General features: G+C 40.2%; 1 protein-coding gene across 3 annotated transcripts in view; it reads left to right on the forward strand.

The window, feature by feature from the left end:
* Nucleotides 1-13,842, forward strand: part of osbpl8 (oxysterol binding protein-like 8) — a gene marked incomplete at its 5' end in the record, with an annotated part of 54,784 nt that extends 40,942 nt beyond the window's left edge. For 2 of the 3 annotated variants that reach the window (XM_083907215.1, XM_083907216.1), the window contains 15 exons: nucleotides 738-903; nucleotides 1,000-1,225; nucleotides 4,445-4,629; nucleotides 5,639-5,720; nucleotides 5,821-5,919; nucleotides 6,195-6,291; nucleotides 6,424-6,522; nucleotides 8,274-8,371; nucleotides 9,044-9,133; nucleotides 10,115-10,251; nucleotides 10,374-10,559; nucleotides 10,786-10,939; nucleotides 12,111-12,213; nucleotides 13,507-13,612; nucleotides 13,706-13,842. In XM_083907215.1, coding sequence (XP_083763341.1) covers nucleotides 738-903; nucleotides 1,000-1,225; nucleotides 4,445-4,629; nucleotides 5,639-5,720; nucleotides 5,821-5,919; nucleotides 6,195-6,291; nucleotides 6,424-6,522; nucleotides 8,274-8,371; nucleotides 9,044-9,133; nucleotides 10,115-10,251; nucleotides 10,374-10,559; nucleotides 10,786-10,939; nucleotides 12,111-12,213; nucleotides 13,507-13,612; nucleotides 13,706-13,835 — 1,958 coding nt within the window. In that variant the 3' untranslated portion in view covers nucleotides 13,836-13,842. Of the gene's footprint in view, nucleotides 1-737; nucleotides 904-999; nucleotides 1,226-4,444; nucleotides 4,630-5,638; nucleotides 5,721-5,820; nucleotides 5,920-6,194; nucleotides 6,292-6,423; nucleotides 6,523-8,273; nucleotides 8,372-9,043; nucleotides 9,134-10,114; nucleotides 10,252-10,373; nucleotides 10,560-10,785; nucleotides 10,940-12,110; nucleotides 12,259-13,506; nucleotides 13,613-13,705 lie in introns of all 3 variants that reach the window. The other variant, XM_083907214.1, reaches the window with a different exon arrangement.
* Nucleotides 13,843-26,906: the final 13,064 nt, after the last annotated feature.

Here is a 26,906-nt window from a genome sequence, read left to right on the forward strand (position 1 = left end):
ATTGTCTCTGTTCACACTGAGTGATAAACACATTAACTGACACCACATTGGTATCAGCTTCATAAACACTGAAGGCATCATCAGCTCAACCCTACTGGCGATATGTGAGAATGCAGAAAATGGAAAAGTCATTATTTTTTTAAATGGTTCTTTACCTCGTGCATTTAAGAAAGTATGACACTGTTTTGCACTTGCACTCTCATTGGCTCAAACTATTATGTACTTGCTCGTTTCTCTCAGCTTATCATTAATGTCTACACCAATAATAGTTATATCCAAATATGTCAAGCTTGCATGAAACGTCATTTTCAGTTAAAAGTACATTAAAGTTAGTGGAGGGTTTTATCTACTGCCTGTTTCACACTGTGTCTCTGTATGTCAATGATCCTGAAACACAGTCTTTCCCTCTGCACTGGAGTCTCTGTCCATGGTGCTGGAATAGTTGTGCAGATGCCAAATCAAAAATGGCTACCACCTATTTTATTTTATCTCTTCTGCACAGGCTTTCCTTTATGACTGAAATGTTTCTTTTGTACCTTTCAGGATTTTTGAGGTAATATGATATATCACAGTATTAAACAAGTCACATCACAATCACAATACCATTTATTTTTTTAATCTCATATCGATAAACTCTAGATGTTAAAATGAGATTCAGAAGAAAATGTTTTACCGCCTTCTGGTAAAGTGTCCCCTAGTTTACACAGTGAGGTGATAACTGTAAATGTCTTTCTCAGGCCGATGCTGGATGGATGCCTTGGAGCTGGCCCTGAAATGCTCTGGCCTGTTGAAGAGAACCATGATCCGTGAGGGGAAGGAGGACGTGAGCACAGTAGCCACTGGTGGAGAACACTCCATTAATTTCTACAGCCTCCTCCGAGCCCATAACATGCATGGTTTCCAGTAAGTGGGGGACAAATCAAATCTTCAAGGAGATTCACCTGCTTCGTACAGTATAAAACTACGCAGCGTACAATTCACCTTCCTTTCCTACTCCAGGTTCAATGACAGCGACCATTTGAAAGACCCAGACCTGTACTCGGACAAGTCCGATCGAGAGGGAGAGCAGGACCACGAGGAGTCCGACCCAGAAGGTCTGGAGAAGAGTGAGGAGAGCGACAGTGACACATCAGAGCGCCAAGATGACTCCTACATTGACCTTGACCCAAATGAACAACTGTGGGAAACGCCATACCTGGAACAGTCCCATGAGGAACTAGGAGAGGTAGGAGTGTGATTTAAAGCCGCAGTGCAGTGAATTTTTAAGTAGTGTGCTTGCTGAAAGGCAGCACACTATTGTCCTTCTTAAGTTTTCTTATTCCTGTCAGCCAGATTTTTGGTCAGCTCCTGCTCCTAGACCTTTTGAGATATCTCCACCGGTCCAACTCTGGAACGTCCGGCCGGAACCGGTGTAGTGTGGAAGTTGAAGCTAGTTTTACTGACCCTTGTCGTTCTTCCGCCATATTGGATTAATTAGAGCGCGAAACTAAACTTTCACAGGTCACAAATTTTGTCAGATGATCTTCACGAAACTTGACGTACATGATCCTTGGACCAAGCCTCACAAAAGTTACCAGAAGTATTTTGATTGTCATTTTGATTTTCGGAAGCATTTGCCCATCACAGCCAGACAAAATCGTATATCAGGAGCGCTTTCACGTATCAAAACCAAGTTTTGTACATGGACTCCACTATGAGGAAGCACAAGATCTGAAGAAAAAAAAAAAAAATGTTATCGTCAAAATTCAAATTTTATGCATATTTCACAGACTTATTTACATGACCACACCAAGACAACTGTACACTTTCGTCACTATCTAACCGTTTACTGACACAAGTGCAGCTCTGCCATGCATCATCAGGGTGATGCATGGGGTTATATGGGCTTACAGATAGCAGTGATGTAGAACCATGTGTTATATATACCAAGCAAATTCAATACATTTCACAGTCATGGTGTTCAAATCGAACTTGTTTCATTGTGATGATAGAACATAAGTTGATAGGAGAATAATATTCCAATGTTTACATCTATAAAACTATACAAATTAATACATTTATGGAACATTATGTAATATTGTGTTGCTTTGCACTGTTTAAAGACTAGCAATTCTGGGTAGGCAGCAGGGCCGGCCCAAGCCTCCATGGGGCCCTAAGCAAAATTTGATTTTGGGGCCCTGTTGTTACTGCCAATAATAATGATTAGTGATCATTCACACACCTACTATACAAAAGCTATTCAACTTATTCTACTCTGTCATGAATACGAATACACTTGTACAATTAAATGTGAGAACTTTTTGTTGCATGGAAGCAGACACCAGATTTGCAAACTTACAGAAAAATTATTCAAATAATATTTGGCAAAATCAGCAACTCCCCCTACTGGCGACACAGAGAATCAATACATAAAACCAAACGGTTTATAAATAAAAAGATATTAAGGTCTGAATCTAAATCAGATTCAGACCTTAATATCTAAAAATGTGCACAATCTTTGGGGGGATTCAAAATACACTCCTGTAATACAAAGATTTGACTTTTATATGTAAAAAACACAGCATTAAATAAAATAAACAAATAAATATCAAACAAATATTTAAATAATAATGTAAATCAACAGAGGCACCCGGAACTAGGTTATAAAAATGGTTTATAAATAAAATATAAAGTTAAATAATCACATCTGAAAACTATGTTAAAACTGTGAAAAAGCTTTGGTAAAAATGGGGAGAAAATATCTAAATAAACAACAAATAAAATAATAAACAGCAATCCAAACTTTTTTTTTCTTTTTTAGTTAATTGCTCTTGGGGGCCCTCTAGTGGTCACGGGCCCTAAGCAGCGGCTTAGTTCGCTTATGCCTTGACCGTGGTAGGCAGCGGCCATTTCACTGAAGCTGTAACTTACTATTACCCGTACAAACATTATTAAGTTGCTTTGCATCCACTGGGTAAAACAGGCATATTTATATATTTATAGACATTATTTCCTGTTGGGCAACATTTGAGATTACATGTTTAACCTGTTGATCTCACACTTTTAATGTTAATGCATTTATACACTAGGTGGCACTGTTTTGTTACATTTCACATCTAAATATGGTTAAATCATTGCAATTACTGTAGATATTATGGTATACAAATATGTTCTGTGTGTTGTAAATCGAGAAACAGCTGTGACGAGCTGCTCGCATTAGTGAAATGCACCCGAGCAAACACACTCTGCAGTTCCCCTGGAAATGCATTCTAGTTATTATTATTCTCCCTCTTCTTGGTCTTTGTTAACAGAAACTGCTGCATTTTCATCTGAAAATAGCTCTATCTATTACTATCAGATCTAAATGAGGGAGTATTTGTGTGTAAACAGCTGAATGACAGGGTTTTTTAAAAAGTATTAATTCACTTCTGAGCCCTTATTTTGTTCGCTTCTTTGCGTTTTCAATCAAAGTTGTGTTTAACTGAATGCTTCATCAGCATTGTGTGAACTCACCTGACAATGGTTTGAAGTTAATAGATGTATGTTTCTATTTAAAGGTTGCCTACTACATGTGTACACTTCTATTGTTCTCACAAGGGGCATTTCAATTTGAATTAGTTGCTCAGGAATGTTTGCAGCAGTCGGATGTGTTTTTTTTTAAAGATTTCTTGAATCCTTTTTCTTGTTTGGCTCAAAATATAACTTTAACTTATTTTGTCTCAAGAAGTTTCTTTTTTCTTATAAGGAGGAGAAATCAGCATGTTTCTCTGCTGAGGTGATGAAAAAAGTGCAACTTGGAGAGACTTGAACCACTGTTGCTGTGTGTGGGTGGGTGTGCGTTTGTGTGAGGGATGGCAATGGTATGTGTGACAAGTGTGAAAGTGATAATATGATTTCCATACCAGTGAAATCTGATTTAGACAGCTCACTAATTAAACACCTACCGATGCTGCAGCAAAAGTTATGTAGTTAGGGAGGAGCTAATTAAAGTCTTCCTATGCGGAGATACAGAACAGAGCAATATAATATATTTAAAATCAGGGAAATTTTATATGAAGAAAAAGGTCACACACATCAGGCTGAACATGCACTGGATGTAGACTCAAAAGCACAACTCGACAACAGTCTCAGTTTGAACAGAAAAACTCCTATTACTGGTCTTGAAGACAAGACAAACTGTCAACAGACACAGGAAACATGCAGGCTATGAACACAGGCGGAGGGATAATGATAAACAGGTGAAACATCACAGAGGAGGGAAACTTTACAGGAAGCAGACACTGAAACGAGAGGCAATGGTAATTATTTCTAAACTAAAACACAACACAACCTTCTTTCCACCATGAAGCTAAAGTATTCAAATAAAAAGTTACTAAGTGAGTCTGCATTTGTGTTATTGTAAGATGTCTGGGGTTTAGTCATACACAACGCAGTCCTGACACTTTTGCCCCATTGTGATTGTTAGGCTGGTGAAGCTGCCCAGACAGAGACCGTGTCAGAGGAGAACAAATCCCTGATCTGGACTTTGCTGAAGCAGGTCCGACCTGGCATGGACCTGTCCAAGGTGGTGTTGCCTACCTTCATCCTGGAGCCGAGGTCTTTCCTGGACAAACTGTCAGACTACTACTACCACGCAGACTTTCTGTCAGAGTACGTGCAGACTTTTTTGTGTGTGGCTTAGCAAATTTAGACATGGCTATTTAGACCTTTTATGCTTGTCCAGAATCCTCAAAAAGAATAGCTTGCTTTTGTCTTCTTCTTTAAAGGAGTTAAGAATATTTTAGTATGCTGAAAGTAAAAATGTAAATACATTTAATGTGTTAATGTTTATGATGTGGCTGCATTTTTTCAGCAAACTGTATGATGTGTCCTCATGTTTTTACTCTTATTTTTGTTAAGTATGCTATTCTATCAAGTGTAAATTTGCATTTTTATTTGAAGCTTAATCAGGAGTGCACAAAAACAATAATTATCATCCACGACCAAACTGTTGACTTGTCATCGGGCCAAACCTATCGGTTGATGTAACTGTTAACAGACAAGTCATAATGTGGCATACTTGTTCTTCTTGGTGTAAAGTTATTCAGATGACCAAACAAAACATTCTGGTCTGAGCAAATAATTGAGCCGAGTTAGCTGGTGTTTTTCACTGGTCTGGGCTTTTATGTTGCTTATTTTGCATCCATAGTTTCAAGTTTCTCTTTTTTGTTCTCTTCTGCTCTGCTCCATTTCTCTTTTCCTCTAAACATGAAGACCACACATTTCATCGTGTAACTTGAGTTGAATCTTAGAGTTTGTGATGCAACAACCACAACATTAAACACAAATTCAACCGAGTACCTTTTGAGCAACCTTGCATTTTTGTCCAATCACACACACACACACACACAAACACACACAGGCTACAACTCTCAAGACAGAACTATGGTAATCCTATTCACAATCAACATAGAAACACTGCAACATGCATTGCAACCTTTTTAAAAACAGCCACTAAATCAGGCATTTGTGCTACTAGTTAAGAAAACAGATGGACAGATGTGTCGGTCTGTTTGTGGATAAAAACAAAAGCTGAAAGGAAATGTGAAAAAGCAGACGAAGCAAAAATCCTTCCACCTCTGAACTAAACAATATTATGTTCTGTTTATTTCATTCCCAGGGCTGCCATTGAAGAGAACGCCTACAACCGCATGAAGAAGGTGGTGAAGTGGTACATTTCAGGATTTTACAAAAAGCCACGGGTCAGCAAAATACACGTGTACATCTGAAATTTAAATACAGCAAATGTCACACACTGTACTCTTTTGTAAACATTATGCTACACTAACTGTTAAACCGCAGGGGTTGAAGAAGCCTTACAACCCCATCATCGGGGAGACGTATCGTTGCCTGTGGCTTCACCAACAGACCAACAGCAAGACCTTCTACATCTCAGAACAGGTAACAGCAGCTATAGGAGAGAACAGTTGTTTTTGATAGTTTACTCCCAAGGTTATTTGCTTTAGCTCCTAAATGTCTTAAACACTTAAAGCACTATCTCAAGTAGCTGTGTTTTAAAGAGTAAATAAAAGCATCATTACTATTATGAGTTAAAGGTATTATATCATCTTATGTTTGACTGGCTGCTTTGGGCAAACAACTATTAGTCTTGGGATGTGAATCACCAAAATGAGTTTGCTCAATGTCTAGCTGACTCTTTCCGTCTGTGTCTGCAGGTATCCCATCATCCTCCAGTGTCAGCCTTCTATGTTAGTAACAGGAAGGATGGATTCTGCCTCAGTGGCAGCATCCTCGCCAAGTCCAAGTTTTATGGTACAAACAAATGCATCTCAAAACCAATTAGTGTCACCAACTGTAAAGACGAATCAAAACGAAAGAATATGAATAACTGTCCAAATTTGGATATATTTTGTCTGATACTTGACTTTACTGCTTGTGTTTTAGGAAACTCCCTGTCAGCCATTTTAGACGGTGAGGCTCGGCTCACGTTTCTCAATCGAGGCGAGGACTATGTGATGAACATGCCCTACGCCCACTGTAAAGGTCAGAGTGCTTCCTGTTCACCATGATGACTCTTCACACGAGTGCCAACTCACGTGTGAACCATAGATTGCATATACAGACCGGTCCATAAATATTGGGACATCGACACAACTCTCTTCTTTTTGGCTCTATACACCACTGCAATGTTTTTGAAATGTAACAAACAAGATGTGCTTTAACTGCACTTTCAGCTTTAGTTTGAGGGTATTTACATCCAAATGGTGTAGGTGTAGGAATTACGTCGATGTCCCAATATTTATGGACCTGACTGTATGTATTGATGTCCTCCAACATGACATTGATTTTGAAACTAGAAATTCACTGACATCTCCTGCAAACAGATACTAGCTGTCGATCACGCTGGTGCCCACTCTGCTATATTGACAACATGTGCTATTAAACAGTGTATCCATGGGGTCTTAAAAAGTATTAAATCCAATAATTTGAATTTAAGGCCTTAAAATGTCTTAAATTCTCCTACAATCTCATAAAAGGTCTTAAATACAATTTTGAAAGGTCTTAAAAATCTACTAACGTGACTTTTATTTAAACGTGCATAAACTTCAGTCTTGCTTTGAAATGTTTCTATTTTTGAGAATGCGATAACAACAATAACTACAACACGGAACTAAAGTAGGTCACCTGTGCTGCCCGGGGAGAATTTATCGAGCAGCGCCGCGTTGTGTTACAGCTTAGCATAGCAGCGGAGAAAACTTAATAAAAGCCCACAGTGAAGCTGAATTGCAGGTTCAACGATTTGTGGCTCCAATTTTCCTTCATGTCTTTTGTACTTTTTTGCCAGTACGGATTTGAAATGGGTCTTAAATTGTATTCATTATGGTCTTAAAAAAGTCTTTAAAAGTCTTAAATTTGACTTGTTGAAACTGCAGAGACCCTGTTAAAGAACATAGAAAACTAATGCTTGTGTTATAAATCAAATGAGAATCTTCCCTCATTTTTCTAATCAAATGGAGTTCATTTTGCAACCAGTGGAGTTGCCCCCTGGTGGCTAACAGTTACCGCTGTCCTACTTCCTGGGCTTCACTTTTCAAACTGGAAGACTTTGTCATTTTTTTTTTGAACTGTCTATGGTGTGAACAACATCAATGATCAGTGAATCAGTGAATGAAGGGCTGTCATGGGAGAAATGTGCTCATAGAAAGAGTCTTGAGTTGAAAAGAGGTTTCTTATTCTGCATTATTTGATACTAGTGCAGTGAAGTATGTATTCCTATAGATTTTGTTATAGTAATGAATGATAAGGAACGTAAAGGCTAACATAATACAAACGCAAATGTTTTAATTTTTGATTAGCATTAGCATATCTAGCTGTTGTGACTGTCAGCCAAGCCAGTTAGCCCTATGCTAATGCTATTCACAGTCTCGCTAGCTTACCTTTGGAAACAGGTTTGCCAAGTTAGCCGCAAAGTAGTAGCATGCTAATGCAAAATAAATATGTACAAAGTGCAGCATGATAAATCAGCAAAACTTAAAATTCCTCCAAAAAATTGAAAATCAAGGATTCACACCATCAAGCCATGCACAACCCATGTCCAAAGTCTTAGGGCGATCTGACTGACGCTGAGCGAGATATGCCCCGTCACAGACACAACTTGCTTTATAGACAGATACCATTAATCTGATCTTGGTGTTTTGGACAATAACAATGCAGTCATTACAATGTCAGCTTGTGTCTGAGTTCCACTTATCTGACCTGACTGAATGTTTTCATGGTGCTCCCTCCTCTGGTAGGCATCCTGTACGGCACCATGACCCTGGAGCTGGGAGGCCAGATCACCATCGCATGTGAGAAAACGGGCTACAGTGCTCAGCTCGAGTTCAAACTGAAGGTACAACTGTGTTTTCTAGAAGAATCACCTCCTTAAACCTTCATCCTTAAATCTTAGACAGATGAAATAGTATTTTTGTAAAAAATCTATAAAATAAAAGTAACCCCCCGCCCTCCCCATTACACTCATATTATTTGTGAATGTCTCACTTGTCCACTCCATTACCACCCTATTCTGTTCCATTCCTCCACCCCGGCAAACCTCCACACCTCTTTTTACACCCACCTCCTGCCTAATTCCTTCATAAATCAGCGACAGGTAAATAAAAAAGGAGATGCAACGTTGTAGGGTTCAAATAATTGTATCTGTGAGATGCATGTTCCGCACTAGGGTTGCATTTGTCATGTTGAAACATGAAGGTCGAGCACTAGGATCACTTTTTTTGTCATTAAAATTGATTAAAATGTTGGAAGCAGACAGACAAAACTATTTAAAAACAAATTGAACAAGTAACAGTAACTAGGTAAAAAGGTATGTGTCTATGTATCTATAAAAACCCTCCCTCTCTTCCCTTCTTCTTTCCCTCCCATCCTTGACTTTTCTCATTATTCCTGTTCTTTCTTCACCGGCCTTCTATTATTTCTACTGTTTTTCTATCGCTTTTCCGCTTCCTCCTTTTCCTTCCCTCTTCTTCCCTGTCATTCCGGTCTCTCTGTTTCGTCTCTCCTCTAGCCATTCCTGGGCAGCAGTGACAGCGTCAATCAGGTCTGTGGAAAGATCAAGTTGGGGAAGGAGGTATTAGCCACGCTGGAAGGACACTGGGTAAGGCTCAGTTTTCTACCAAGTGCTTTTTAAAATTCATTTGAAAGTATAAGTTAATCAGTAAAAGGAATGAACTGCATCTAACTGCAAATATGAAAGGATGAAGAAAATAATAACAAACATTAAGTCATATAATTGCAGCCCTGTGGTTTAAAGCGGACCTAGAGTGGTGTTGTTGCACATGTTAGTTATGGAGGTCTACTTACATACATTAACTTGTTTTTATGGTCAAAAACCTCCTAGTTGCTGTAAACGAGCCGATAGAAATCCTCTTTTCTGACGGTGTTTCCCAGCCGCGAGATTTGAGACTCAACTCTCACACCCAGAAGACAGAGTCTTGTGATTGGCCAGTATATTCAGCACCCGCTCTCAGAAGCACAGCGCCCCCCTCTGGAACGGTGGATGCACTGCTCCTCATTATCAAAACATTGTTTTAACAGTGTTTAAAAATAGCTTCTTCACGTCTCCCCGCCGCAGTCCCTTTGACGACCTTTGACCCGGAGTCAGACCCAGAGTCAGAAGACACTGTCGCTCGTGAAACACCTCCACAACGGACGTTATTCTTCTTCTGTGGTTCAATGTACGCAACCGGATGTGCCCGGACAAGTGCCCGGAGCAGGAGGATCTGCTGTTCAGTAGAACCACTGTTTACGTAACCGGACCGGGTTTTTTCAGAGATCTCGCTGAGCCCGAGATTACAATAAAACAAAGTGTTCTCAGCAGTGGCTGAACTGTTTGTTTAGAACCTTCAGGGCTTCATAAACAAGGTAATGACGCAGATACAAAAACAGCGTTAATTGGAACTTCCGGTCTAGGTCCGCTTTAAAAACTTCAAGGAAATGGTTACTGTGGTTGTTTTTCTTCCTCGTATAGTTTGAAGTGTTTCACCACATTATAACCAAAGAAAGAAACAGTATTACTATAGCAATAGTAATAGATGGTAGAATCTGTCTTTGAAAGAGATTGTGACTCCGCTCACAGGACAGCGAGATCTTCATTAATGACAAGAAGACGGGCACAATGGACACTTTCTGGAACCCCACGCCAGAGCTGAGACAGAGTCGACTGACCCGCTGCACCGTCCCACCTGAGGAGCAGGGAGAATACGAGTCAGAAAGGTTAACATCTGAAAGATTAAAAATCGAAAAAAACCAACACACACACACACACACACACACTGGTGACAGCATGCTTTAGTTGTACTCCCATTTGATGACCCAGCCTCCACTCTGTCCTTTAGACTGTGGCAGCACGTGACCCGGGCCATCAACAACAAGGACCAGACAGAGGCCACTAATGAGAAGTTCATTCTGGAGGAAGCTCAGAGGAAGGCGGCCCGTGAACGCAAAGCCAAATGCGAGGATTGGATACCAGCTTTGTTTGAGCAAGACCCCATCACTGGGGAGTGGCATTACAGATATGCTGAGTAAGTGACAGGCAGACATTTAGGTGTGTTTATTGATAAGGATCAGAGCGCCAATCTTGACATAATGTGATGGATAATAGAAGGTTAAGGCTGATTTATTATTGGGACTAGTATGGCTGTTTGCTACCTCATCTTCACTGTTTAGCTGTCCAATTTGATAGGGTGCCATCTAGTGGTGATCCAATATAACCACAGGGTCAATGGTTTTTTTTTCTATCCTTTCCAGCACGAGGCCGTGGGATCCGCTCAATGACCTGATCCAGTTTGAGAAAGACGGCTGCATCCAGACCAAGGTCCGGCACCGAACCCCTATGGTACGTTCTGGCAGTCTTATTAGTCTGAGTAACCAGGGGCAACGGAGGGACAATTGCAAGTGCCAGGTAGGATTTCCTGATCTAAAATCAACATTAATAAAAATCATCTCGTCGCATCAGCCACCTTCCACACCGCACCATCTTCATTGTTGCATCTTCTCTGTGTGCCATCATCGCTGTCCTGCCACCGCCGTCATCGCCTTTGCTGCTGCTCCTTTTGTGTCCGTTCACTTCATCTTTTATTTTTTATTGATTTTCTTGTCCTGGCACCTGCTGCTGCTGCTTTTTTTAAATGGGAGGAAAGTGCATGTCACACTGCATACTGTCTGAAGAGGATTTGTTTCCCTTTCTTGTGTTTTTGCATGTGACTCATCTGTAATGTAGATTTTAACATCTGTAGACTTTTGTTATCGCTAGAACCATGTTCAAGTTAAATTTTAACAATTTAAACGATCAAAAAGGAGACGGGAAAAGTCTGCTAACACACTGTACATTGACAATATGGAAAAGTATGGTAATCAGTTATAATAGAAACGTACTCCTAGAGTAATTTCTACATTTTAGCTTCATAATAACAAAAAATGTGTGTGGTAATGAAATGATCAATTCTGATTGACAGATATGTTCATGTGAAGGTATGGTAGATCATAGTATTTCTCATTGCCAAGCTATTACCTGGATATTACTTTGTAAATAGCATGTTATTACTGCAATATTTTACAGCACTATAACCATTATATTATTACCAAGTTGGGAATTGGATTAGAAGTAGTATGGTATTACTCTAATACTAAGCTAAGAGGAGAAGAGGAACAAAACAAAATATCTGATTGGTTCTCCTTCTGTTCGACACAGAGCAACAGCATCCTGATCATTGTAATCTGCTTAAACTAACCCACTCATCATTCCTCGATCTACCCTCACCTCGGGGTTTACAAACTGCAGCTCATTTAAAAAAAACACACAAATGAAAGTGCTGCAGTCCATTCCGACTTCACTTCCTTTGAAGTGAAAAATGTTAATGTTGCAGCTCTTGGCAGGTTAGGCTGATGATTAGTGAATAGTGATTTCCCAGCATGCCTTGCACACATAGCTTTTCTTACTGCAGCATGACAACTCTTGCATCATACTGTATTTTTTGGATGTTAAAATACAGCATTTAAGTGGTTTTAGCTGATGTGTGTAGCCTGCTTGTTGACTATTTCATTTGTGTGTTTGTTTGTGTGTGTGTGTGTAGGTAACGGTGCCAAAGAGGAAACACAAAAATGACAAGCCCAAAAGCCCAGAAAGTGGCTGCTCTTCACCAGAACCCGACCGCCATGACTCATCTGGCAGTGAACGTGAGTCACCCGTACTTAAATTTACACTTTTGATTATTCATAAACGTGTAAAACATCAACAAATCTACGTTGCATTCAAAGACTTTTCTAGTGAGTTTGCACAATGCGGATTAAACTATCAACGCCACATCCCTCTCTCTGTGACAGTCCTGCACACAGGAAGTGCTTTATGGCAAGGCAGACTGAGGCAACAGCAATATTGTGCTAGTTATGCAAAGAGGACGTTGAATAAAAGGTTCAGAAGGGAATTCTACTGCTAAAAAAAAGGCAATTTGACATGATACATTTTTTTTTCTTTCTACTTTCTACCCTGCGCTGCTAGTGTTTACACTCATACAGTCAGGTCTGATAGTTTTGCTTGGCAGAGCCGGTTTACAGATAAAAAATGTGGCATTAAAATAATATTACATTGTTTCTCTTGATGAAGACCAAACAGAGGCTGAACAAAAACACAGAATCACTAGAAGTTACACACTGCAGCTTTAAATTATATTAAGTAATTGGTGGTAGGTGACGGTTGCTCAGTGATAGAGCAAGTCGTCGGTTGTGGGTTCGATTCCTGGCTCGACGAGTTTACATGCTGATGGGTCCTTGGGCAAGACACCTACAGTAATATCCCCATGTTACTACGGAAGATGAGTAAATACGCTACACACAGATGTGCTGTATCAAAGTGTGAGTGAATGTAGCGTAAAGCAGCTTTGAGTCGTCTACAAAAGTGTGATATGCAGAGTTCCTTCACTGTATGGATTTAATTTGAGTCATTTCTAGGTCTGGATAATATATTTATAGTATATTTACTCCATCTAATAGCCAATGAAGCGAAGACTTATGTTTTCTTTTGTAGTTCCCTGGTTAATTGTACATTCCTACTGTTGCAGGTACACAGTTATTAATTGCACTCTTTTAGAATTTAAAATGCTGTGTATTGAACATTTCTCGGTTTTGAGTTCATTCACGTATATGAGCTACAATACGTAGGTAAAAATGTCTTGTAATTACTTGGCAACATAATGGCATACATAGTCCGAATTTAAGATTTTAAACCCATTTATTTACATAATAAGCATCTAACGGTTGGTATTCAGATGTTTTATATTGACTGAAAAATCTGGAAAAGTGTGGCATTTTGAAATGGAAAATGTGTAGGAACTCCACTGCGATAACTGTATATAACAATTGATATTGAGGTGCTTGGCACCTCAGGAGACATTCAGTATGTACTGTTTATCATATATCAAAGTCATCTTAGATTTAATTTTGTGATCCCAACAGAACTTCTCTTTATTACAGGACACAAAAGCAAACATAACAGTCGTCTGAGGAAGAAAGGAGCCGACCTCAGTGAACTTCAAAGTGCCATTGACTCTATAAAGCAGACACAGGAGGATATTAACAGGTGAGAAATGCTATTCCTCACACTGTGTCATATGTCAGGGTGTGATGACTGTACTGTTCCTGCTCATACTAATGACCATGTGTCTGTTTGCAGGAGCATCAGTGTTCTGCGGAGCCGTGCGGCGGGCCGGACGGAGAGCGCCACCTTCCTCCAGCAGCGTGACTATGTCATCATCGTTTTCCTCGTCCTCCTTCAGGTCCTGATCAACTACATCTTCAAGTAGCAGCCGTGCCCCACAGAGAGAGGGATACTCACACTCACACTCTCTCTCTGAGCCTTAGGCGTCACAATGGGGTTCAAAGAGATGGAAACTTTGTCCTTTCACAATAAGTGACTTCAACCCTCTCTTCCTCTCTGTCTTTAGTCAATTCAACTGCACACGTACAGAAAAGACTTCAGTGCAGAAGAAGACCTTTTAAAAAAACATATTTATTTTTACCCAGTCCTTTCCAAAAGTTCCACAGATTTCAAAGCGGAGAGCAGCAGCAGCAGGGAGAGAATTAATCAGGAGGATTTGGCGGAACAAGTCTGGACTGCCACCCTGAAGCTCATCAGTTTGCCTTGATATCAGAGGCAAAGATACGGCAGCCATTTTATTTAGCTGTTCTTTGTTTGTTTTCCTTTTGTTTCCCCCACACCCTGATGGAGTGAAATGACTCTGTTGAAACACATTTCACCTCAGAAGACAGGGAACTTTTTTACACAGATGATGTGGTGATGGAAACAAAGGTAAAAAAAAAATGTTTTAATGTTTGTTGTTTTTCTTTATCTGTTGAGTGTGAATAGGCTTCTGCTTGGAACACTGAGCGTTGATAAGGGAGAAGGAGACAAAATGGTCCAAAATGATGTGACTTTTATTTTTTTAATGATCACGTACTTTCACGCTGGCTGTGTTTTTGAGAAGAAAGACAAAATGACACATGTGATACTGTCAGAAGGATCAGAAGCTATACTTCCTGCTATATGATAAAACACCTTTTGCATACAAAGTTAATGTAAAAAAAAAAAAAAAAAGAAAGTCAGATGTTTGACACATCATTGTATACTCTAAGGTAGCATATACACATTGTGAGTGTGGTTAGGAAATTAGCCCTGTGTACAGTATTTTGTTGTAAGGCTCAAATGCACTGGGAATATTTGGTTAAAACACTCAGAATTTTACATTTTTTAGTTGAGGCAGCCTCTGATCTAATGTCACGATGAAGGAGTAGAGTTTAACTTATTTGTTTTCATGAGAGTTAGATGAAATAGTCAACACAAATAGTCAATGAGCAAAGCAGTGTGACTGACTCCATGCGTCCAAAAGCAACTAAATCCATCCAGCACCTCAGTGACCTACACTTATTACAGTTAAAGTACTTTACACACACACACTTTTCACGTGTGACACTTATTTCTTGTTGTAACTGTGAACTTGTTTTGTAACCTAGTTGTTACTGTGCTCATCGAAAAAACCTAAAGATATTTAAACAAGCACAATATATAACTTTTAAATGTTGTAAAGCGGCGATGGGTGGATTTTGTTGACTTTGGGTGGAGCTAAGATAATAACAACTTGTAAATAAGATTATATTCGATGAACAATGCTAAGGAAAATACACACGAGTTGCTGTTTTGTTGTTTAGTGAACAGACGGTCATATATTAACACATTTATTAATAGTGTTTTCTCTGAATGTAAAGACATTAGCTGCTAACTGCACCCCCATCACGGGTCCTATGCTCCCCATATTTCCCAAAAAAGGTCCTATGTTCCTCACTCTGTGTGGAGCTCCAGGGGTAAGGGTAAGGGGTAGGGTCCTATGTTCCCCGGTCACATACAAAGCGGGGAACATAGATACGGTCCCACCATCACGGCGACATGTTTCCAGTGCATTTGTGCCTCACATTTTAATCAGAAAGACTATAGAGATAGACATTTTAGTAAAGCCACAGAGGAGATGCTAGACGTTTTGTACTTGACCATCATCACCACAGTATATCATTCCAAAATGTACTCGCGTACCAGCCAAACTTATCGTGTAGAGTAGAAGCCAGAACTGTTCACTGTGTACAATGTAAATACCCAACGGGATAAACTCCTTCCTCACACGTACGTAGCGCGTGATGTTGAATCCCCCACGGTTTAGCGATACAGACACAGATGCTACGCTCTGTGCACAAAGCCAGTCTTTTCAACCTCGTGTGTCTTTTCTGTCCTCTGCTCTGTAGATACACATGGACATTGGCAAAGCAAAAGACAACAAGATGAGTGTGGGTTAGGGTTGGTGGGGGTAACACAGTAAGATGGACGATGAATCTGAATGTCCTTGAGATGTTGATGTGATGAGAAACAGTAGTTACTGCTGGAAATGAAGTCATTCACAGGTTGATGAACACTGTGAGCTACGAGAACCAACTAAGTTAAAGTGATGGCTCAGGTTTTTTTTAAGTGTGGTTGTATGAACACTTGACTTCCTCAAGCTGACTGTTGTCGCCAGCCCGAGACACACACACACACACACTCTCACTGTCATTGAAAACACGGCTGCTCGCAGGAACCCAAGGAAAATCAGACTTTGGCCACTTAAGTGAAATCTACTCTTGCTTAAGTCGATGACATCTTAAAAGTAGGTAAAAAATAAAATAGTTTAGCACTTTTTGTCACAGCTGGACAACATTTTCCATCTTAAAACACTCTCTAACCCTCACACACCAAACCTATTTTACATCACAACACCCATGAGTTGTTGATCCACTGCTGCCTCCATCATTGAGGTCAAATGTATTATTACCTAACTGATACAACATGACCAAAGAAGGCAGCATTAAACCAGTAGCTCCTGTGTCTCTGCCAGCTAAAAACACAGATTTTCTCTATGGACTTTGGTGAAGGAGAGTCAGCATTTTTACAAACTTTAGTTTCCTGTAAGATGAGGCTGACTAATGGCAACATTAAGTTGCCTGTTAGCAATATAACTCAAAAAGGATATGTCCACAATGGGACCAGGACGACGATATCACTATTTTGTAGGCACTGAGTTGCCTTGGCGGAGGTCTGCACTCTCTGAGTGCTTTACTAGTTTTAACATATTTAAGACTTAAGCAAGCGTTTATTTTATCAGGTGACCCTTCAGTTAAGTGACTATAATCAGTTTTTTCCCTGATGTTTTCAGTGAGAACAAGCATCACTTAAAAAAAAAAAAAAAAAAAAAAGTCCCTCTGAGGTCTTTGTTGAGCATCACTACCCAGAAAGAAGTTTGTGTTTTTAAAAAAAGAACTCAGTTTGAAACTGAACTTAAGTTATATTTACACAAATTGTATTTAGCTGAAGTCTTGACCACTTAGACAACAATGCTTCTCCTCCACAAGTGTGTTTGTAAAGTAGTAAAGTATTCAAAGGTATTCAGCAAAATCACACCTACTTATGGACCATATTGGAATATTGATTTTGTGTGTGTTTCTTTTGCCTGTTATGATGTTTGTCAACGTTTACATGTATGATTGCCTCCACCGTCAGCTGACTGTTAAGTGAAAATCTTTGTAATGCTAACACAGGTATTTAATATATATATATGTATATGTATACGTATATATATATACATATATATATGGTAGAATTATCAGCAGGAGCCAGCTGTCCCCCATAAGTTACTCGGCTGGCCCGCGTGTTTCTGTACATGTGTTTTCTTTTTGTCTCTCTTTATTGCCTCAGTCGCTCAACTTAAAAATGGAGAGTCCAGATGTTAGTTTGTGGAGAAACGAGTTCATACCAGTGCCTTCTACAGTCAGACTGGGTGTGAGGGAGGGGGCTGTGTGGTGTCCAGCAGTGGTTCCCAACCAAGGGGGGGCCCCCCGACCTCTACTGGGGGGAGTCCCATGGGGGGGTCCACGGGGGGGGGGGGTGGTTGTGCAGCCCATTTTGATTTTAAAGGATGTATTTGTTCAACATATGTGACTCAATAATTCATTCTTTTTTTTTGTGAGGGAAAACAACTTAACCCAAGGGTTTATGGCTTCAGTGTGTGTAGTGACATTAAAAATAAGTAATAATACAGAGAAAAACACAGAGAATAGTATTCAAAATGGTTCATTCACTACGTTATATATTACATACATAATATTAAATATCTTGCAACACATGAAATACTGAGATACAAGATAATAATTAATACAGCTGGATATCAATATACTTAGATACTGATTCCCGAACAATACTTTTTATATATATATATATATATATAGATGTTATTCAGTTTCTGCTCTGTAGTGATACAGAGGAAGTTTACCCGTTACCATAAAAGTATCAACGTAAAATACCCATTCCTAATAACAATAATAATAATAACATAAGTATATGTGGGTATGGTTTTAAAGAACCCAAAAGGTTGGGAACCACTGGTGTAGAGAACATACAGCTGTAACCAGAGTTTTAAAGTGAATCAACCAGGCTTGGACCAGGACTCTGGTGGAGTCACTGTGGTGTTTGTAGTGTGATGTGCCATATGAAGCCTTAGAAACAAGTGTGACTCTCCTGATGAACCTGTCAGCTTCCACATAATGATTCCTGCCACAGGAGAGAACAGAGAGGGAGAGAGAGACGTCTTTCCTCTTCACTGTTGTCTCTAACTCAAACTCACCACATTCAGAGGAAGACAAACATCTCCACTGTCTGTCGTTGCATCTGTAAAATAACACCTTTTATTTATTTGTCTTTTATATGTGGATTTATGATCCTTCTTTGTTTTTTCCGCTCGTAAATTCTCTGTCCTCGTTTCGTGTTTTTCGACAAAAAGTTTTTTAAATCACGATTTTAAAGTCACGTACAGTTTTAAGTGGTTTTATTCCTGGTCACGTGACGCCGCACACCGTCACCTGACAACTGCCCCACAAACTGCCTCCATTATACGCATTCATACACACAACCTCTTTTTAATCTGACTACCTGAATATATTTACTGTGTCTCCATGGCAACGATAACTTCTTAGACGTTCACAGTCGTATGTAACATAACGGAATAAAAACACGTTACATCCTGGGGTCTTTCTCTTTGTGTTTGATGTTACACACCTCATTTTCTTATTGACTTTATTTTTCATTTGAGGGGCCAGTGACTGTATAAAATTGCAGGTCAAATGCAAATAAATAAAAAAACAGCTAATGGTGGAACATAAAACAATATTATTTAGAAAGTAAAAACCTATAAGGATTAAAATCGGTGTGTGTGATGAAAGAGAAGTGTCTGATTCATTTTAGTCTGCTTGGTACTGCGCTTGTCATTTCATTGTCAAATAAACTATTTCATATGTTCTCATTTTATATATCATTTAAGTTTATTTTTTTCTGTTTCTTTCATTTTAATTTCATTTGCTTTGGGGTTTTTTGGACCATGAATTGATGCAATTTAATCTCAATCTTATAAAGTTGTTCACTGTAGATAAGTGGAAAAATAAAGTGTCTTGTCTTTGCTTATTGCAAATGTATGAAACAAATGTTTCTTACACCAAAATATCCACAGAGCTGGTCATTTATAAGGTTCTCCTAAAATAAGTTGACTTGGAGAGAAACTATGTCGCCTTCAGTTAGCTTTAAATCTCAAAAGATGTTTAGTTTGTCCATTCTGGGCTACTGTAAAAACATGGTGGGCCAAAATGGCAGCATCTGTAGAGTTGGTTAAAAAAAATAAAAGGCTCAATTTGGGTTGTTTAAAAAACAACAACAATTCATACTATCGGGTCACCGTACACATATGTAAAACATGTTTATATATATATTAGGGCTGTCAAAATTAACGCGTTAACGCGGGATGAGTAATTAACGCACTTTATCACTTTCATCGCGCTACGAGTAGACGTGCAGTTTATGGACAGGCAAGGCTGCGGGCAACTGTTTGGGGCCCTGAGCCGATTGGGGGGGCTCCCGACACTCTGAGCCTAAATGCATCAGTGAGCAGCTGCATCACCGTCTCCATTAAACAACAATAACATCTCAGTAGTAAACCTCCCTAAAGAGGCCCCACGTCTCCTCACGTTAACCTGTGTGAAGCTGAAGGAAAATGAAGAGGAGTTATCAATCAGGAAGTTAGAAGAGGAAGAAAAAAGAGAGGAGGAAGAAAAAAGAAAGAAAGACACACAGTTGTAAGTGGTGCTACTGGCGCAGATAATGATATAATCATAACATTAACAGTTACTGTCTAACTAACGGGGACACAGACAGCAGCTAACATTAGCGTCAGTATGCTAGCTGACGCTAATGCTAACGCTAACTAGTAGAAGCAGTGCTTCTCCTGCTGTGGGTTTGGTTCCCCCAAGAAAACTATTTAACTTCTATACTTTATATTTTGTTCATAATGTGAGTTATCCACAGTGCAATGTATAGTTTAAAAAAAAAGTTATTTACAGCATTTTATTTTTTCGATTTATTTATATTGTCTTATAATGTGTTTTTTTTTTACAATGTAATATTTATTTTTTACTAAGTTTGTATAGGTTTTTACAAGTTATTTACAGTATTTTATTGTTCTTTACATTTATATTTTCACATACTTTATTTATCTCTCCGTTCCTACAACAATATAAAGAGAAAATTTGAATTTGTTTGGCATATTTACGAATGGTAATTAATCGTGATTAATCCACAGCTACCCTGTGATTAATCTGATTAAAAATGTTAATATTTTGACAACCCTAAATAAAACACAGCGTTCTCAGCAGTGGCTGAACTGTTTGTTTAGAACCTTCAGGGCTTCTTAAACAAGGTAATGACGCAGATACACACTAAAAAAAGCTTGTCTGAGTATTTCACAAATTGCTTAACTACTGGGATTTTCAGGCGCAAACCATCTCTGTGGTTAATGGAGAAGAGTGAGAGAATGAGAACATTTCCAGCGAGCAGCGGTTTTCAAGGTAAAAATGTCTATTGATGTCAGGGCTCAGAAGAGAATGAAGACACTGGTTTGAAATTATTAATAGGAAAACAAACATGTGATTTCAATGAAGCAGAAAAGTAATGACTCGGTGTGTTGGTAGTTAGTCAGTGAGTGTAATCCATAATCACAGGGTAATCAGCAGCAGATGAGAATCACCTGTGCTGCTCTTAAGCTCCACCCACTGATGAGCTGCACTGACACACACTTCCTGTTTGTTAGGTTTTGTTTTTTGAGAATCACAAACTAGTCAAATGTTCGATTTACTGATTCATTTTCTGCTTTAATTATGAAAAGTAAGTGACCTAAGTTTATAACTTCATTAGTTTCCACAACACACACATTTTGCCTGATACCCCTGATTATTGCTTCAGTGAAAGACCACGCAGCCGCCACTAGAGGGCGTTGTGGAGTCTGTGAGGATTCTTTGACCTGCAGGTTCAGCATCACCACCTCTTCTCTGTCTCCCAATAATCTGACATTATTTAGGAAGCCTGAAGGCTGCGGAGAGAGAGCTGAGACCAGATCCAGAGCGACCTTGGCCCTTGAGCAAGACGAGGAGCGGATTGTGCTGCAGCAACGCGAAGGTATCATAGATACAGGAACTGTTTATTATGCTCCACAATTTCTTTACTTCATCATCTCTTTGTCTATCAGTTCTTTATCAGAGAAACATACACAGTAAGACGTCTGAGGCACTGTGGGAAAAATGTCTTTAAGTTTATAGTTGCATCAGGGCATAAAAGTGGCAGATGATTTAGATACGGATCACTGTGTTAAGCATTGTTTTTTACTGTCAGGTATAAGCTTGTTGCTGCTCCTGCAGCTTCCTCCCTCCATCTCCCACCAATCGCAGTTCTCTCTCATTAGTCAGAGTCAGACCCAGAGTCAGAAGACACTGTCGCTCGTGAAACACCTCCACAACGGATGTTATTCTTCTTCTGCGGTTCAATGTACGTAACCGGATGTGCCCGGACTAGTGCCCGGAGCAGGACGATCTGCTGTTCAGGAGAACCGCTGTTTACGTAACTATTACGGGATTTTCAGAGATCTCGCTGAGCCCGAGATTACAATAAAACACAGTGTTCTCAGCAGTGACTGAACTGTTTGTTTAGAACCTTCAGAGCTTCATAAACAAGGTAATGACGCAGATACACACTAAAAAACAGTGTTAATAGGAACTTCCGGTCTAGTTCCGCTTTAAGTGCATTAAATATACTTTAAGGTACTTTTACTCAAGTAACATTGGTCAATTTTGGGTGAGATACTATATTTTTATTCAAGTGTCCATTTCAGGTACTTTATACAAGATTGGAGACTAGCAACTCCTGTGGTTCCTCCGCTCCACCTTTCCAGATGTGGTGGACGTCACATCCACTTTGGCCACCAGAGGGTGTGTTCTCTGTCTCTCTCTCAGGTGTCTGTGAAACCTTGCTGTAGCTGTAGTTGCTGACAGGCTTAAATGAGTGAACAGACATAAAAAGGAGGTAATCCTCACAGTGCAGCGGGGTTGGTGAGGTTGTGCTGGTGCTGCTGGCTCAGCGTTGTGTTTATCCCCCCGTGGAATCGACTGAGCATAAAAGAAATGCTGCAGCGAGCCGCTCTCATTCACACACGGATTACTGGAGAATTTAGTTGTCTCTTATATACATATATATATATATATATATATATATATATATATATATCTGTAGTCTATAGTAACCGGCTCTTTGCACTTCGTCCCTTGCCCAAATGTGACATGTAATTAAAGCAGAGCCTCTGAAGTGCGTTACAGAAGATCAAAAGCCTGTGTGTGATTATTTCCTGTTGAGCATGTCATTGCTATTTTGTGTTAAGTCGTCAATTCGTCTCTTTGGACCTTCAACCACTGAGAGAGCTTTAGCTTAATTAGGTCATTTCACAACAAGTTGAGCCGGTCTCTCTCTCTTTCTGCCTCTGGATTGTGATCATGTGACCACGGCTGTGACGTCTCCAATAAGAGTCTGGGATTTAGCCGGAGCTATGTTGACATATAAGTTCACAGACGTCCCCCGCCACCAGGCACTTATTGGACGATACCATCTGTCAATCACACTGGTGTCCAATCACAGTACAGAGCCGTACTTTATAGTAGGGATGGTATCGGTCATTATCGGTATCAGTCAGATATTGGTAAAAATCAATGGATTGGATATATCGGACAGATGAAAATGTTAAATTGAAAATGACTGCTATCGGATTGATATCGGTGTCGGTATCGGACATAAAAAAAAAAGTATCAGGACATCCCAACTTCATAGTCAACTCTCTTCCGGAGTCGCCCCCTAGTGGCTTTTTAAGATATGTTCACCTCCTATTTGGCTTCAGGAAAAACCCGGAAGTCTATGTCCATGTTGACCAATTTGCAGCTGAATTCCAAGTGAAGCATTGATTTGGGGGAAGCTGCCTCGTCTCTTAACACACACTCTCTTTAACACAGATATGCTGCTGCTCGGGGCTATTACATCCTGGGATTTTGTGAATTTATTTCATCCTCATAATTTGTTAGACTAGAATCTGAAACGTGAGGATGTTGAAAATCCAGAGAGCTTTTTTAATGTTTAATGTTTTTATCATCGCGAGAAGCCAAAATCGTGGTCACTCTATGCATTACGGTGAAACTCAGTAACAACGGGTAAACGGACATTACTATGGGGTATATGGAGCGGGGGTTGTGACAACGCTGCATGACAATAGGTGATAAGTGGTGACAGTTAGATCGACACTCCCCTGGAAGCAGTGTGTTTACCTGGTTCTCATTCACATGTAAATGACCAGGCACAAAACCGAGCATTTTGAAACAGACATGTTCATTAGGACACCAGGACCTAGTTTAACTTGGGTTAATAGGGTATAATATGGGACCTTTAAGTATATTGGACACTCTAAATTGTGAGTGTGAGAGTGAATGGTTGTTTGTCTCTGTATGTGGCCCTGTGATGGACTGGTGAACTGTCCAGGGTGTACACCGCATATCGCCCTATGTTAGCCGGGATTGGCACCACTGCCCCATGCAACCCTCATGTGGAGGATAAAGTGGTAGCAGATAGAGGGGTGGATTCTTGTTGGTGTAGTGGTTAGCACTCTTGCCTTTGCAGCAAAAAGACCAAGGTTTGCGAACTGCTTGGAACAAGGGTCTTTCTGCATGGATAAACATAAACCCCAGAAACGACTGTAATTTATAACAAATATGATATGATTTGTGGATCACTGGGTCACGTGTAGTGCATGTGTTTGCTTTACAGCAGTTAGGATGGCGATGTTATCAACCTGTTGTTGTTTATCAAACTCCACGTTGTTTGCTTGATCACTCCAATTAGTGAGATTTTCACAGCTGACTTGGCTGGAACGTCTGTAATGATTAGTTCCCACTGTGTGTCTTTCTGATGGTCTGTTGTTTGTTAACTTCATCTGTTATAAACATTACCAAAGACAAATTCTGTGCGTACGTTGTCCCTCTCTGCTTTGTTAATGGACTCCCGGGTCCTGTCTCAGGTTTCCCTCGTTTAGCTTTGCGTCGCCATAAAAACAAAAGCCGACCTCGCCGTGCCGTAGAGGGCAAGATCATCAACGCAGCACACTTTGTGCAGATTGAGTTTCACCTCTGCAGCTTTTTCAGCCGAGGCAGTGATTACAGTGGGGTCTGCAAGTTCATAAAGGCTGCTGTTTGTTTGGCTCGACAGCCTCTGACCTGGGAAGACTGTTCGGGTAACAAGTTGTGTAAAGATTATGTCAGGAGAGCTGCAGGGTTTTTTTTGCACTGTCATTCTCCATTTTTGATGAATCCTGCTCTGTTTTCACCTGTTTCTCCTCATTTAATTTCCTTGAACCAGGAGGCAGATTTTCCACATGGTGGCATGTGAATAGTCACAGTGATCACACGACTTAAAGCTCCAGTATGAAACTTTTGGTGATTTAGCTGATGTTGATGTTGTTGTCTGGCCTCGGGTTTGGACTTTGTGAACAGAAATGACAAAACTTGAAATTGGGCTCTGTAAAGGAATTCTATCGGGAATCGACTGTGGGAGCGTTTGTGTGTATACAGCAGCAGAGCTGAGTTGGACGGGGACAAAAAGGTTTTATTCCGTCCCATCAACCTGCTGCACCAGGTTTTTCTGAGCAGGAGAATTAACTTCTGAATGTTTTCGTTGGCAGTCGTCAGGCTTTACTAGCACAATGTTACTGATGCCTTCGACGATACTCTCTGCCATACTGAGAAACAAACAACACAACAACTAGTGGTCACTATGGTGACTGCTACTCCAGCACGATGATATAGCTTCCTGCTCTCCAAAGAAACTTTAAAAATTAAGGATTCATGATGATAGTCAAGAGCATTGGTTCTCAAAGTGCGGCCCGCAGAAACAAAATGTGACCAAAGCTCGTAACAGAGAGATAAACTGACCATAAGCCCAATTGTAATGGGAGATATTAGAGTAAACAGTAAACAACAACCTCTCTTTATTGTCATTGTCATCGTCAGACTGCACGAGTGGAACATGCTGCTATAAATAGACAAATCACTGTCGAAAAAAATGATCCCTTTTATGTTTGCGTCGTCCATATTTAGTCGGCTGTGATTCGTCTCTTATGTAATTCCTCAGAAAGGCTTTTCTTGCACAGATCTCACCTCTTGGATCGTGCTGCAGTAAGAACTGTTCAGTTATTTGGCCACAGACAGAAAGATCATTACATTCCTGTTCTCAGGAACAACTGTGTCCTCCTTAATCTCTCTGTTCTTGCTTTCTGCCCAATAATGAACTCCCTACAATGTCAAAGTCATCACTGTTCCCCTCCTGAACTCATGGCTGGGTTTGATATCTCCCACTTAGCCTCTGTGTGCGACTGCTGCCTGACTCCTAACAGCTCTATTTGCATGTGCTGTCACTGAGATTGATGGCTGAAATAACAGAGGCGAAGGGGAAGATGTGGTGGTGGTGGAGGAGGAGGAGGAGGTGGGGGAACGGCGATCCAAAAAAAACAAAAAACACAGGCGATGACTCAGAGATTTGAAAGCGCTGCCTCCTCTGGTTGCCAGCCTGCCAGCCTGCCCGTCTGTGTGGCCGATGATCTGCTGACTCGTCATCATATTATCAGACATCTCAGTTAGTCTCTGCTCAGTCTGGTTACACACATGACACAAAAGCCTGTCTCGAAGATCAGCAGCATTTAGACAGGGTTCAAGTGTTCACTCTGTCATTGTAAATGCAGAAATATATCTTAAATCTTAGGCTAGCTTTTCACCACAACGATCTGAACAAAAACAGCAAAAGTGGCGTTGCGTTCCCACTTTTTATTTCGCGTCTAGACGAGCGCCTTTGGGTGGAAATCTGCACACGCGCGGTGACGCAAAAGTGTGTCAAATTCGATGTAGTATGCATGCCAGGTGGCTAGGTAGCTAGGTGGCACTGTGAAGCACTGCCATACAACAACACCAGGAGCGCAACCCGGAAACACAAATCACACAACACAAAAGCAGAAAACACGAAAACATGAACTCACAACACAAAAGACAGTAGCCTGTGCCACCTCTCTGTGCACCCTCTGCTGCCCACAAACCAGATGATCATAATTCGTAGCGGTCATAACAGCAAGTTTAAGTTGTGTTCACACATTGGGATAAACAGCTTATGTGCTGAAATAAGGTAAGGCAGCAAATGCAGCAGTAAAATAGTACGGCAGAGACGTGGTCTGCCAGGAAGAGATAAAAGGAGATTGGACCAGGAACATAAATGTGTTTTATGTCGTCGATGGACAAACAGATGTGATGTAAGATAAAGAAATCTCTGTCATTGTGAGTTCACAGTCAGTGGCAGGAAAGACGTCCACGTAGGTGGTGATGATAGCGAAGGACGCCAGGGGAGAGTTGTTGCAACTGATTCAGAGGCTTCTGCACTGCTGACTGCATTCAGCTGGTGCTGAGCACTTCATTGTTAAAATAAGGCAGATAGCAAATCACAAAAGCTGCATTATAGGGATGCATGTAATGTAACATTTCTGGCCCATGGTTTATCATTTATTTTTGGGGTGTACCGCCTGTCACTTTAACACTGCCTGTGTCACTAAAGCAGAAGCAGAGCAGAAATATCCTGCATGAAATTATTTCTGGGGGAAAACGCCACCACTAAGAGGCAGAGCAAAAACATTCCGTATTTGCATGTTTTAGCATAGCAGGTACTATATTTAGGGAGGTGGGTGATGTGTGCACAGCTAAAAAATCCCCGTGTAGCAGATGAATATGTGGGTGCTTGGCTGATGCAGTTCTTACACCAAAGTGTGCACGAACACAACCCAATAAGTAAAACCATGAATATAAACTAATGCTGAAATTTCAGTTCTAGAAATGTATTTCAATCAAAAGATGTTGTG

This window comes from Microchirus variegatus, assembly GCF_963457635.1.
Source record: "Microchirus variegatus genome assembly, chromosome: 20".
In the NCBI taxonomy this organism is placed as follows: domain Eukaryota; kingdom Metazoa; phylum Chordata; class Actinopteri; order Pleuronectiformes; family Soleidae; genus Microchirus; species Microchirus variegatus.